Source organism: Anthonomus grandis, chromosome 1 (assembly GCF_022605725.1).
Source record: "Anthonomus grandis grandis chromosome 1, icAntGran1.3, whole genome shotgun sequence".
Classification (NCBI taxonomy): Eukaryota; Metazoa; Arthropoda; class Insecta; order Coleoptera; family Curculionidae; genus Anthonomus; species Anthonomus grandis.
This window is the reverse complement of record NC_065546.1, coordinates 56960023-56974886: the sequence shown is the minus strand read 5'-3', so window position 1 is coordinate 56974886 and position 14864 is coordinate 56960023. Positions and strand designations below refer to the sequence as shown.

The 14864-nt window shown below is 33.0% G+C and overlaps 1 protein-coding gene across 3 annotated transcripts in view; it reads left to right on the top strand.

The window, feature by feature from the left end:
• Nucleotides 1-14864, top strand: part of LOC126744317 (mediator of RNA polymerase II transcription subunit 13) — a 203763-nt gene that overhangs the window by 43452 nt on the left and 145447 nt on the right. For all 3 annotated transcript variants that reach the window (XM_050451876.1, XM_050451798.1, XM_050451732.1), the window contains exon 2: nucleotides 11912-12251. In XM_050451876.1, coding sequence (XP_050307833.1) covers nucleotides 11912-12251 — 340 coding nt within the window. The remainder of the gene's footprint in view (nucleotides 1-11911; nucleotides 12252-14864) is intronic.

Genomic DNA, 14864 nt, shown 5'->3' with positions numbered 1-14864 from the left:
CTAAAGGCCTGATGATGCTCTAACTAGAGCGAAACACGTGTAGATTACATGTTGTGAGACCGTGACTTTTTGTTTTCGTCAATACTTGCTATTTTGTCAATTCCTGGGGAGCTATTATTTTCTAAAGCATTTATATTTTTGATTAGTTCATTGATTTGTACTGGATATACAACAACTTTAAACAGAATGTACCCAATCAAAATAAAGACCGTTAAAACCCGCCCGGCGCCCGTAGCACGTGCGATGACCCGAACTTCAACTGACGCGACGTTGCCGCTTGGCAACGAACCTCGATTTAAACGATATTTGTATATAATAAGTACTTAAACACGTGGCAACGGGGGGGCCTTTGGAGCCCTTCGTCCACCACCAACAGGTCGGCGTCTGCCTCGTCCTCCGGGTTGCCATGGCGACGAGCGGGTCTAATAACCGGTTTATGGGGCTAATCGCGGTTGCCGCTTTTACCCATCATCAGCTGATCTCACTCGTTATTAAGTTGGCCGAGTCGATCCCGCAGCTCAAGATTATCGGAACGTAGTGGGAGGAAAGGGGGGCGCTCCCGCGCTTAATGGACGGTTATCATGGTGGTCTTTTGGCACTCACCAGGGTTGCCATTTCTACCGATTTATCCTTTTACTTTGTGATATCGATGGCCTAGGCGCAATACCTCGTATCATCAATTTTGTAGAAACGTATCATCCATTTTTTCTCTAAGAGACCAAACGAAAACAAACAAAGGTAAAAACACAAAGTCACGGTCTCATCAAATCCATATAATTTTTTAAAAGCTACACGTGTTTCGCTCCAATCGGAGCATCATCAGGCCTAAAAAATACATTAAGTTATTTTTCACAAAAAGAACGCTTATAAAACTCATTACCTAGACCTACACAGATCACATTACAACTAACAACAAAAGAAAAGCTAAGTTAAGTTAACAATTCCTACCATAGATAAAAATGTATGCTTAAAAAAAACTAAAAAAGTAAAAATGTAAAATGTCACCAGTGGGGAACGATCCAGCAACCTTTAGATTCACAGGAGATAAGACAGATTTCTTTTCAAAATCAGGGGTATATTCATTAAGATGTAATGACTGTAATGCCATTTACATAGGGCAATCGGGGAGAAAAATTTCCACCAGAATAAAGGAACAGACAAGTTTGGTGGACAGGTATAGGGATACTGACATGATCGAAACTAAATCGGCGTTTGCAAATCATTTATTGGCCTCCTCACATGGTTTTTCTTTAACTCAGGGAGCAGATATTTTGCATGAGTGCTCAAAAGGCAAAAAACTGGACTTGTTAGAAAAAATGGAAATAACTAAAGCTAAGAAGAGCCCTGTCCTTGTGTGTGTGAACGATATTTTCACGTTTGAACCTCACCTCATTTATAACAACCTCTCTTAAAAAGTCTTTTTCGATTTTAGATATTTTTAGTTTTTATTGTTAAGATTGTTTCCTTATATTCACACATATTAGTATAGTTCGGTTTGTTTCTCATTTTTGATCATGTTAGTTGGTGGCCTATGGGTTAGACGCGCGCCTGTGAATTTAAAGGTTGCTGGATCGTTCCCCACTGGTGACATTTTAAATTTTTACTTTTTTATTTTTTTTAAGCATATATTTTTATCTATGGTGGGAATTGTTAACTTAACCTATAGCTTTTCTTATGTTGTTAGTTGTAATGTGATCTGTGTAGGTCTAGGTAATGAGTTTTATAAGCGTTCTTTTTGTGAAAAATATCTTAATGTATTTTTTAGGCCTGATGATGCTCCGATAGGAGCGAAACACGCGTAGCTTTTAAAAAATTATATGGATTTGATGAGACCGTGACTTTGTGTTTTTACTTTTGTTTTGTCACCAATTTTGACTAAATCAAATCGAGTTATTATGTTCCTGATATTAGGAGGTGGAACATTGTGCTCTATCTATCAAAAGCTTAACGCACAACTTGTAAAATGAACGCGGGAAATCGGTGTCTCCAATAACAGGTATATATACGCGAGTTGGTAACCTAGTGGAAATCACGTGTATGAAGCTTGTATGGTGAAAATCGGAATCGTTTGTCGGCCATCTTGCTTGGCAAAATTGACAGGGAGCTGACAGACAGTTGTTGACATTGACTGATAGAACATCATTTGTCATTTAAGTTTGTTTTTCATTTCAATGAATGCAAGCGTGGCTTGAGTTTGCTATTTGTTTTAAGGATGTTATTTTAAATTCATTACTTTTTTTCTAAAACGTTCTCTTTCAATATTGGGAGTAATGTTTTAATTGATTTGCAGCAAGCAATTCCAGGTTTCTGGTAAGATAAATCTGATTTTATTTATTGCTATTGTGTTTTTGTATTGTTAGTCTTTAATAAAATCGAATTCAGTTGATTTCAATGAAGAAGTTTCACTTTCCATTTCAAGTATTTAATTTTTAACTTGATTATTATAAATACATATTACAAAATGTATGGTCTCTCATTGTCTATTCCACAATTAAAAATTGATTCAAATTTTCCTGAAAATTTCCTTGAGGTAAGAATATCTATATTTTAAGTGGTTCTGAGAAACATAGTAATAAAATATTTTTTAAAGTTCCTTCAGTTCCCATTACCAGAAAAACATGGAGAGCGATATGCAATGTAAATTTTATTAAGACTTTGAGCTATAGAATTTCTTCTGATCAGTTCTCTCCTTAAATTTTAATAATGCTGATACTGCTGGCTTTACACTACAATACATATTTATTAATCACATGAATCATTTAGTAAATTGATTTATAGGTTTGCACTGCCTCTTTTTTTATTTTATTTCATGCTCCTATCATACCACTTCCTGTGTGTTCACCGAGACATAGGTATAGAGACTAAGGAACCTGAGCCCCCGTATAATGAATCAGAATTAATGTTTTTCTTACAACTTACATATTTTATGTAAACATCTGTCCTTGAATTAAGTTTTTATTAATTTTATAGTTCGAAGATATGTTGTTAGTATTATAAGAGACCAACAAATATATACTATGTAAGTGATATATGTTTATACTGAAAAGTTGTTTTCATTTTAAAAGAGTTTATTTTGTTTTGTAGATGAATATATTGTTTCTTTAGATCATACTCTGCTATAGAATGTTTAATTAATTTTGAAAATCTGTTTAATTTTTCTTTAGGAAACTGATTCAAGTACATATTAAATAAGGATAATTCATTGAATCTATGTGTAAATAAAATGAGGATATCATTAATCTAATGGGAATGCCTTTAGATGTATGAGAAAATAGCACAAAAATGTTGACAACCTTTTCTAATCTGTTTAAAATTAGGGTAGTTCAGTGTTAACAAAATACTTTTAAACATTTTTAGATTAATTCTAATTTATATAATGTCTGTTATAATAAAAATATGTAAAATATGAAATAAAATAAAATTTACAGTTCTGTTATCCAAAAAATTATATAGGATTTCTATTTTCCAAAATAGTTTAAAATATGAATAATCTTGGAGATATTTTGGACAGCAACCTGCAATTCTGAAGTTATTTACAATCTATCAAATCTAAGAAATTCTAAATAAAAAAAGAAAAGTCGTAGCTATTCTAAGGATAACTCGCATCTTAGAGTATAGGTAAATCTACGATTTATTCATTAATGATAAAACAATTTTTCTTGATAAAAGTTTTAACTCGTAGTCGTAGCTAAATGATTCCTCAATTATTCTGTCAGCTTTTTTAGAGCACAGTCTGAAACTATCTGTTAATATTAGATTTGGAAATATGTTAATAATTCCGTACTATTCCTCAGCTCTCTATCTACAATTAACGCTGTTTAATTTTAAAGATCAATGTATACAAGCAAGTTTTTTTATACACGAAATAGTGAAATAAGAGCCCAGTAAGTTAAACTAAGATTGATATTCTCATTATCGTCACATCGAGTAGATATTATGATATCTACTCGACGTATAGCCCTTTCCGTACTACTATTAGTATTCACTACCAGGATCTTTTACAACTTTAGGAAATTTTAGTTACGAGGTACTTATTTGATTCCTTTATAGGTAGCTAATGTCCTTAATATTGTGGCTTCATCACGGCTATCAGGGAATAACGATGATTGATTTTTCGGTTTATTCGAACTTGTTTCTAACCAAATAAGCCTTACGTCGATAGTTTCTACCACAGGATCTGTATACGTCTCTATTGTTATTCTCGATTTGTTGTACCATTGTTCATAGACATTCCAAAAGAATATAGAATCAACTTTGTTTTTGCTTTTTAACTTGGTTTCTTTTATTAGGATAGCACATAAGTGAATTATCAAAGTTTGCTGTTCCTGGGAAGTTATTATAATAGTCACCGTTTCCAGAATTAAGGTTTGTGAGAAGGTATTTTAAAATTGGTCCTTTATTTAGTTTTTTTCTTGTATCTCCTTGGTCTTATATTATTGCACGGCTGCTTTGGCCATCCAGTCCTTGTTTTAAAAAACTATTTCACGCCAAAAAAGAAAAATTAAAGGTATCTCAGGCTATTTCCTATAATTATAACATCGTAGTCTAGAAATGATGAAATTTCATTCCCAACAACTTTTAGGGCGATCCAACTCTGTCCAAATATATTATTATGAGGAAACATTTTTCTAGAGTTTGATGATCCACATACTATAGCAAGGCAATTTGGATAGCAAAAAAATAAAATAAAATTTGCCCAGGCACTTGAATAGATTTTTTAATGTGAAGACATCAAAAAAATTATTTAAAAATATATAATAATAATAAGCCTTAAAGTCTGGAAGACGTAAAGAGTTCTATAAATAAAAAATTATCCTAAACATTTGCAACACATAAAAAATCACACTAAATACTTGGAATAAAATTTCATATTTTACTCAAAATTAAATACAAAGGCATCAGCTGATAATACTCTTTCTAGTTTTTGGAGTAATTTTTCATTTAATTCCAGGTTTTTAGGGTTTTTCATGGAACTATAAATTATTTCTATTTCTATTCAAACTATTGAAAGTAATTTTTAATTTTATTCCAAGCATTTCATCGAAAGTCTGCAAAGAAGAAAAAAAATACGTCAAATGCCTGGAATCGTTTGAAATTAATTTTCAATTCAAAGCTGGAAGACTTGAAAAATGGTTAAAAATGTTCAAAATCAAGGAAAAAAAAACTAACCAAATTCCTGAAATAAAATGAAAGATCACTTTAAAGTGATTCTGACTGACAAACAATGATTCTTTGTATAAATTCAGCAAAGTTTCAGATTTTTTTATGCATGATTATTGATGAAACAACAGCTTTTAGGGATAAGAACATTTCTAAGGAAATGTTAAAAACAAAAGAAGATTAATTGGTATTCTTAAAAATCTATGCCTTTTTCTACATTTACACAAACTAAATTGAATTTCGCGGTCTCGTTTTTTCTTTAGGCGGATCTGGCAACCCTGATTGACGGGCGTCAGAACAAAATTCTAACCCAAAAATGGTGCCCGTTCAGATCAAACATTTTACTCTCTTCTTAATATTAATAATGTAAAGCAAACACCGCAATGTTTGTCGGTATCGTTTGTTTACCACGTTATGGGAGTCAAATTGCTCGCGAATCTAGGACAATACAGAAATTTCGTTATAGTAGGTCAGCCGCTAGAATAAAAGAATGTTCTGTTATTGCATATTAAAGTAACGCGAGTAATTTCAAAAAATCGGACCAAATAGATGTTGCCGCCCATGAGATAAGGCGCGATAAGTCACTGTAATTATCGTCAATAGCCTCGATAAACGAGACGCGTGTACATCTCTATCCCAGGTGCATTCTTCAGCTGTCCGTATGTCTGCCCGTTCTATTCTTAGCCCAGGCAAAAGACCTCTGATGAATTGCTCATTTAAATTTAGATTAGGGTAGGAAATAGAGGGAATACAAATGTTGACTTTTTTCATATTTCCGCCCTTTAAAACCCAAGTCATTACTCTGATTAAATATCGAGTCACCACTCCAAATGACATTCATTTGACAGAGAGTTTTACTAAAGTTACATGTTTCAGATCATCAGGATCAATATAATTAGTCAAAGCGAATATTTATGAAAATAGACTTATTATTAGGAATGAATGTTGAATTTTTTTAAATTGTGGAAAATGTTTCTTAAAAACATATTATTACCCCGGATGAGAACTTCAATATTTCTATTTCTTTGCTTTTCTACAAGCATTTCCAGGAAAAAATTACAAAAAACTCAGAAACAAACTTTCATGGTTCCATAATAATCTTAAACAAATGAGGGAAACTTTAGGGAAACTTTAAGACTTGTGGTCTGTAAATAATACAGTAAGGCAAATGATCTTATTATCTATTTGTAATAGTTATTTATTTGGCACACATTACAAACATCAGTGAACTAGTAATTACAAGTAATGGCATAAAAATATAAATAGTTCAGTAACTAAACTAGAAAACTACATGGAAAAAAGAAACATACATAAAATTGTAAAGGTAAAACACATAGAAGACGTTCGATGTTTGCGACCGCGACAAGAGACAGCGACAAGCGACAGTTTTAACATCAGTTGACAAAATGCGATTGATCAGTCTGGCACTCTTGCCAGGTCTGGTGAAATTTCACCAGATCTGGTGATTTTATGATGAACCTGGTGATTGGTGAAAAACTTTTTGTAAAATGGCAAATTCTGGTGACTTTAAAAATGTCATCAACTTTGAATATTTTCAACAATTTTTCAGTTACCAGATCTCCAATAATGACTACATTCCCGAACTTATACCACATTTTGCGGCTTCGCGTATTGTGGGATCTGAGATTTACGCGCGATTTATATACCAGAAAATTTTTCGTACGCATGTTTTGGTTTCCGTCATTTCATTTTTATCCTATTAAAATTACATATATATACTTCGATTGTGCTTTTAAAATTTGTAAAATAAAAGGAAAGTAATGAATATGATAGATAACAGATTTACCAATTTTATTAAAATATTTAATATCATGAAATGGTTTTTTAAATCTGTCGAAAAGCAAATAGATTCAAACATAATAAAGCCTGGCACTAGTTCCTCTGCCGGTTCCATCTACTTCCGCTTTGGACTCATCTGATTCTAATTTATCAGACACCAATGATGCAGAAGACACTCCACAGAAAAAAAAATGCTATGCTCACAAATATAATTCAACTTGGGAGCAACATAATGATTTTAAGCATTGGACTCAGAAAAGTACTCTATTACAGACCGATGCAAGTGCCGAAGGTCCATATAATACTATTATATATTTTTTTAATAATTACGAAATATCTTTAAAGTTTCAAAATACATGCTTCTATTCAATAAAATTACTGATAACTCGAAAAATTGGAAATCTTCAACAAAAATAGTCGATTTATAAATTAAAAAAAAAATTCTAGGCAGCTAGAAGTAGTTTTTTTTAATTCCAACTGCCTGGACAAAATAAAACATCACTAAATAAAATCAAATATCGATAAAAAGACTAAATAAAAAATGTGTGTATCGTATTTATTTAAGTTATGCCAACTCTCTGGAAAATTATGTTTTTTTTAATAGTCTTGATATTTATTATAGTAGTATTAATACTTTTTGAATATTTCCTTCAGGTAGTTGAAAGATGTTTTTCTGATTCTAACTTCCTGGAAGAAATAAAAATTTAACTGTCTATAAAAAAATGGTGAAAAATAAAACACGGTGCTAATACCATGATGGGGCGAAAAAATTCTCTGAAAACTCATTTATCGAAAGACATTCCCCATTTATTCATTATGAAATGTATTTGCCATTCATTAGCACTATGGTCTATATGCTTCTTATGCGTGTGAGAAGTTAACCAATTCAGTAGAAAAGTTTGTTAGAAATACTTACTCTTATTTTCAGCATAGTTTTAAGACAGTCAGAATTTAAAGAATTTCAAACCTTTCTAAACATAAAGCCCCATAAACTTTTACATCCAGCACATACGAGATGATTGTCCTTAAATGCAGCAATATTGAGAGTACAATACTTTTCAGAAATATTCATCACATTGGAAAATAAAAATTTGTTTTGTTAAAAATGTTGTTTTCTCAAACAATTTAATTACTAAGTTGTACACAGACATTTGAGCATGCACTTTCTTTGTTTAAATCTAGTAATACAGCTTTAAAAATTAATTTTTAAAATTTTTGGTGATTTTTTTTTAAATCTGGTGATTTTTTAATTTTTTTTCTGGTGAATTTTATTTTTTTGACCTGGCAACACTGAGTCTGGCGTCAGTCGTGGAGCGGGCGTTGACTACCCTGGTGGTTGATTTCATTTTATTAATTTCAAATTGGCGAAAATGTGCGATAAAATTGCTCTGTTATATCTATTAGAGGAAGAAGATGATTTGATTTTATACTACTACATGTATAAGCGCCAAAGAGGACCCATGCATTTCTTGTTTAAAAAAAAGGAAAGAGGTATATTTTAAGATGTTAATTATGTGAAATGTGATGACGACAGGTTCAGGAAGTTCTGCAGACTAAATAAAGAACAGTTTTATTTTGTTTTAACTTTAATAGAGAAAGATATAGCATCAAAAAGTACACCGACCTTGTATCACTCCCGACGACAAACAGTGTTTTTAACGTTAAGGTAAATTTAGAAAAGTAGGATTTAAATAATCAGCTTCGTAATTGGTGTTCTGGTGCACAGTCAAATTGGTAGGCTCAAATACTGTAGAATCTGTACTTATAGAATATCCGCCACGGTGTTATATTAGGCGCTGAATTCATTAGAAGGCATTAGTTCATACTTGCTCAATACACTAAATACGTCAGACTTTGCCCTAACTCTTAAAATTGGTGGCTTAAATCCAATCTTATTGTTATACCTGCTTAGTTATTTATAGTTGCTAAGGAAAATAAAGAATTTCTTTTGCCGTCCGGAGAAGATAACTTCGCATAGGTATGTTTTGGACCTTGTTTGTTACTAAGTTTACTGAAACTGGATCTGTTGCAAATAAAAAACGTGATCATCGACGAATTTTGGATGAAGCCGCTCAAGTTGAAGTTTTGGGTCATTTTGGAATAAATCCTAATACTTCATTATGCAAAATTGTTGCTGGCCACTGGTATTTCATTAGGCTCTGTTCACACAGTTACCAAACTTCATAAATTTCATCCATTCAAAATGAAAATATTGCAAGAGTTAACCGAAGACGATTTCGAAAGGCGAGTTGAGTTTTGTGAAAAAATGACTGAAGCGATTAATGATAATACAGGGTGCGGCATAACTGTCTCCCTATTTTTAACCTTCCCTCGTAATGCCGTGCGGCTTCGCAGAATAGTGAGGGTACCGCCACTAACGCCCGTATGCACCGTATATACTTAATCTGGATTATGGGTTTAAGCTCGCTTAGTTCAAAAATTTGTGATGCACCGTATGAAAAGAATCGTTTAAGCTTTCGATTACAAGATCCATGGAAGAGGAAGGTTTAGTCCCGCGATTAACTGGTTTTCTAACCTAACTTATGTTTTGTTGTGGTTTCCTGGTTTGTTCTCAGTTTGCTTGAATTGAAAATATTGTTAATAAAATTGGTGGCATGCCGCATGTCCTTTTAGTTTACTGTCTACCCATATCACTTTTATAAAATGGATTTAGAAGATGAACTGTTTGTGGATGATGACCAAGAAATGCTGGATATTATCAATTTCGGTTTTCTCCGACGAAACTATGAAAGAAGTGAATATGTCGACAGCATGGACAATTTTTAATTTTTTCGTCGATTTCGCTTAACTAAACAGACTGTTTTAAACTTTTTAAGTGAAATTGAAGATCAGATTGAGTACAACAATGACCTGTAAGTTGTTTAGATAAAAAAAATTGTCCCAGAAATGCTTCAAAGTGTTCTTATGCCTATAATTTGTTTCTCTTGTAGCAACAATAGTTTAACACCAATAAATCAGTTGCAAACAACATTACGATTGTATTCTTGTGGCAACCATCAAACGGCAATATCAGATTTTATTGGATATCATCAAACAACAGTTTCAAGGACTTTCAGGAGGGTTACAAGAGCAATTTGCCTCACAAGGCCACATCACATGAGAATGCCACAAAATGAGCATGAAAAGTTAAGAATTTCAACAGACTATTACAATATTTCCAGGTTTCCTAAGGTGATTGGTTGTGTCGATGGTACTTACATTAGAATTCAGTCGCCTGGTAAGGAGTGCCTTTTATTTTTAAACTTCATCCATTTTAATACCTTTATAGTCTCGAAATGATAATAAATCATGATTTTAAAAGGAGATGATGCCGAGGTATTTAGGAATAGAAAGGGATATTTTTCTATTAACACCCAGGTTGTTGGGGATTCACAGCTAAAAATTCAAGATATTGTGGCAAGATGGCCTGGTTCTGCACATGATTTAACTGTTTTCAATAATAGCAGGATACGTGCAAGATTTGAGGGACAAGAATTCCAAGATTCTGTTTTACTAGGCAGGTATAACAGTTATAAAACATGTTTCCATTATATAAATTTAAAATTACTGGTTAATATTACTTTATAATTTCATTTCTAGTACTCGTACGACTTGAATTGTTGTAATACATACTTATATATTGGTTGATAATTTTAGGTGATAGTGGATATGCTAACCGCAATTACCTGTTAGTACCCTTGTTAAATTCCTCAAACCATGCAGAGGAGTTATACAATGAGGCTCATATTAGGACACGCAATACTATAGAAAGATTGTTTGGTGTTTGGAAAAAGAGGTTTCTTATTTTGGCTTATGGATTGCGATACAAGCCAGAATTTGCCAGTGACATAATAGTGGCCACTGGGATATTTCATAATGTTGCAAAAGAAAACAATGAAGATGAACCACCTTTAGCAGAAAATATAAATGCAGAAGAGCTTAATTATTTAATTAAGCTTGGAAATATTCCTGATGTCATTGAAAGAAGAAACCCAGAAAACCGTAATGCTTTTGACCAACGCAGACATTTAATTGAACATTATTTTATACATCTTTAGGCATTAAAAAATAATTTAGTCTATAATAAAACAAAAAGTATATAAAGATTTTTTATTAAAATATTTCCCAACAAATTTTATACTTCAAAAATCAAATAAGTTAATAATCAAAATTGCACTTATGCTATAGGATTAAACTTGCTTAACTTTATTAAACTTGTACTTTTGCAAAACCCTAATATTAATGATATATAATTAGTGAGATCATAAGAAATAAATATTTTTTGTTTGCAATTGTGGTTGAGTTATATTAAAAATATCTTTGTGATTCTTTTTAAGTATGTGGTTAGATATCAGTAGCATTCTATGTTTGGGTGAAGGGCTCACTAGGTCGATTTTGATTAAATTGTAATTTAGAATTCTCAAATTAATCTTGAGTATTGTACTGTATATATGATATACAAGGTAATGTAGTTTAAAATTGAAAAAAAAATGTTTGCGATGATGTTTAAGGAGGGCTGCGTTATACAAAATCATAAAGTTTAATTAACTGCAAGTCAGACTATTTAAATTGAAAGGACTCTTCTTCAAAAACGGGTCTATTTTCAAAATTCTTTTAGGTCGGACAAAACAACCAGTCAGGAGTTGATAAGTGAACCACCATTTGACAAAACTGCCTTTTTGTATAAGAAAACTTGACTCTTATATTAGATTTAAAGAAGTTACTAAGGCATATATATTGTATATTAATCGAGTTTTTTTAATGATGTGTTGTTCTGATTACCAAAAATGTATGTGTGATTTGAAAAATAATATTGTTACTCTGTTTGCTGTCTGATATCTATTAGTACTAAGTTTTACTATATGACTTAAATTTAATAAGGCTTCGTCAATAACTCCGTTTGGGACAGTAAAGCTACTCGTTGAATCTGAATTTGAACATTTTATTTCAGACCGAGCTCTCCGGCATAAAATGGCGTAAACTGACGTGGTCCGAACCGGGGGGCGGCAGTCACGGTCCGGGGGGGCATCACCATCACGCCGTGCCGCCCGGCGAACCCTTGGACGACCCGGTGCTGCGCAGTTACGCGCGCTGCCTCGCCGCCGACATCTTGTGCGTGTGGCGACGGGTGTCGGGGGCGTCTCGGCCGCCCGCGGACGCTTTCGAGCCGCCTCCGCCGCCCGCGCAGCCGCCCCCCTTAAGTTTGGCCAGCGCCAAGGAGCTGTGGATCTTTTGGTACGGGGAGGAGCCCGACTTGAACGAGTTGGTCGCACCCGAGTTGAATACGAGCGGTAAGTACAATTTTTTTTTTTTTGAATAAAAATGATGTTATATACAAAATATAAAAGAAAAGGATATTTTATAGTAGCTCGGGAAATGAATCCTTGAACGGAGAACGATTATCGTGGTTACCACGGCGACTTGCCTCTTTGTCTCCGTGTTTCTTTTTCTGATTTTTTTCTTAGTCGCTCTTTCCCGAGGGGTGGTTTAAAAATAGGTTTTCACTCCTTTTAATAGGAAACTTTTTGTTCATATCAATATAATATCTATCATTTTAAATTTTGCAAAATAGTAGTACAGTAGATTCGCGATATAGTGAACTAATTAATGCACATCCAGTTCACTATATCGATTTGTTCACTCTATCAATTTTTTTTTTTAATGTACTTATTTAGAAAACTAACTTTATTAATGCGAAACAGAAAAAATATTACATATGTAATTAAAATAAAATAAAAAAACGGCAATCTAATCTATTTTTTCAAAAAATGAAGTAATTTTTGTTTTTAGTCCTGTTTGCACCATCGTATTCCTTAAGTTTTGTAAAACGAGTATACTAGAATATTACACTTTATCTTCATTTTCTTCGACCCATTGAAGGATGTTGTTAATCGACTTTATTGCCGAATTTGTTGTCACTCGTTCCTTATTTACTACCATTTCTTCTTGTACTCCATCATCTTGATCGTTTCCATCACTTTACTTTGGTTATTAGTTTCTTTTGTGTCAGGTAAGTTATCATACATCAATAGGTTGAATATGAACTTCTGGATTAAAAGTCTGCAATAAAGTAATGATTTCTGATCTCACTGTGTCAATGTCTTCATTTCTTATTCGGCTCCGTAAAACACTTAAGGGCATGTTATCTTCCTCATCGTCAACTTCGTCGGCTAATGGTGAAAGTAAATTATGCCAGCATTTTTCTATAATTTCAGGCCTTAAATTTCTCCACGCCAAAGCGTCCTTTAACGAAATATGTTTTAGAGCATCTCCGATATCCTGGTTAGTTCCAATTATTTGTGATTTTGAACAAATTTTTTCGATAAAATAGTTTTGTCAGACGAATAGCGTTTTGGCCCATTGGCTGGATTAGCGGAGTCACGTTAGGTGGCATATTAACAGTGAGAATGGAACCATCATCACTTTTTAGCTGTTCTGCAGGTGGATGGCTTGCTGCGTTGTCCAACAAAAGCATGGCTTTAACTGGAAGGTTTTGGCTCTGTAGGAATTCCGTAACCTAAGACAAGAACAAATGCTAGAATAATGTGCAGTTTAAATTCTTAAAAGGAATAAAAAAAGGGCGTAAATTTGTAAAAATCGTAGTCCAAAAGGACTGAAACCATTTTTTCTAATTCTCGAGATAGAGATGGTAAAATTTAAAACGTCTTCCTATGACAAAACTAACCTCAGAAATAAACATTCGGTGAAACCATTCTTTGAAAATTGCTGCCGTCATCCAAGCAGTTTTGGAGTTTCTGTAATGGACGGGACAGTTAAAATTTCGAAACGAACGTGGATTTTTTGCTTTGCCAATAATTGAGGAGTGTTTATTCAAAAAAGGACATGTCCACTTTTTATAAATTTGAGAAAAACGAAAAAAAAAAGGAACAATACAAAACAATAGTATTTAAACATGGTCAAATTTTAGTAAAAAGCATTTGCTATACGTTTTATCCTCCTGGGACCCGAGCTTATTCAAAAAAAAAATACAGATTAGGTTGGTTTTGGAACAAAAGACAAGTCTTCATTTTTTATTTTTTTTATTTTTTTGTTTTTAAACAAAACAAAAAAAATTAGACAGATATTGTCATTGGCATAGTTTAGATTTAAAAAAAAAATTGGTCAGAATCTTTGAAAAATTTTAAAATTTGCTTATAACTCGTAAACCCTTAACATTTGACTAAGGCCATATTGACATATTTCGATAGCCTATAAGAAGACCTAACCCCAGTTAAAAGGTTTTACAAGCTCACCCTGTTTACCTAAATTCCCTGTATCTATCAGTGTCATCTGGAGCTGACAAGTGTAAAAAACAGTTAATTTAAAACAAGCGCCATCTCTCGGTATAGGCGAATAACATCCCCATTGCATAAAATTAAAAAGCTCTTCCAAGCAGACATTTTCATTAAAATACGACTAATTCGAAAATATCTTCTCCGGACGCCGAACTAATTAAATAAGCGACGCTCGACTTGGAAATTTGCGGCGAAATTACATCACTTAACCCCCCGCGGGGCTGCCACTGACGGCACCCGGAAACTCGTTTCCCTTAAATCTATTTTCCTGGCCTGGGCTCCGGGCAAAATACTCCCCAGTTTGATGGATATGGGAGATATTCGATCGATATTTCGATTTAAATTATCGTATAGCACCCTTAGTTTATGTACGTATACCATATATGATAAAAAAGTCCCGATGGACTCCTTAATACTGTGTGAACAGGTCATTTTATCAAAAAGTGTCCCGAATAAAAAAAAAAGATTTCTTTCAGATCTACATTAAGAAAGTAACTTTGCCTATACAGAAGGCATCGCAACAACAGTAGTAGGGACCAAATTTACTTTTTTATTAACGGAATAATATATTTTTTATGCATTTTCCGGTTGTAGGCAAAATTTTAATAC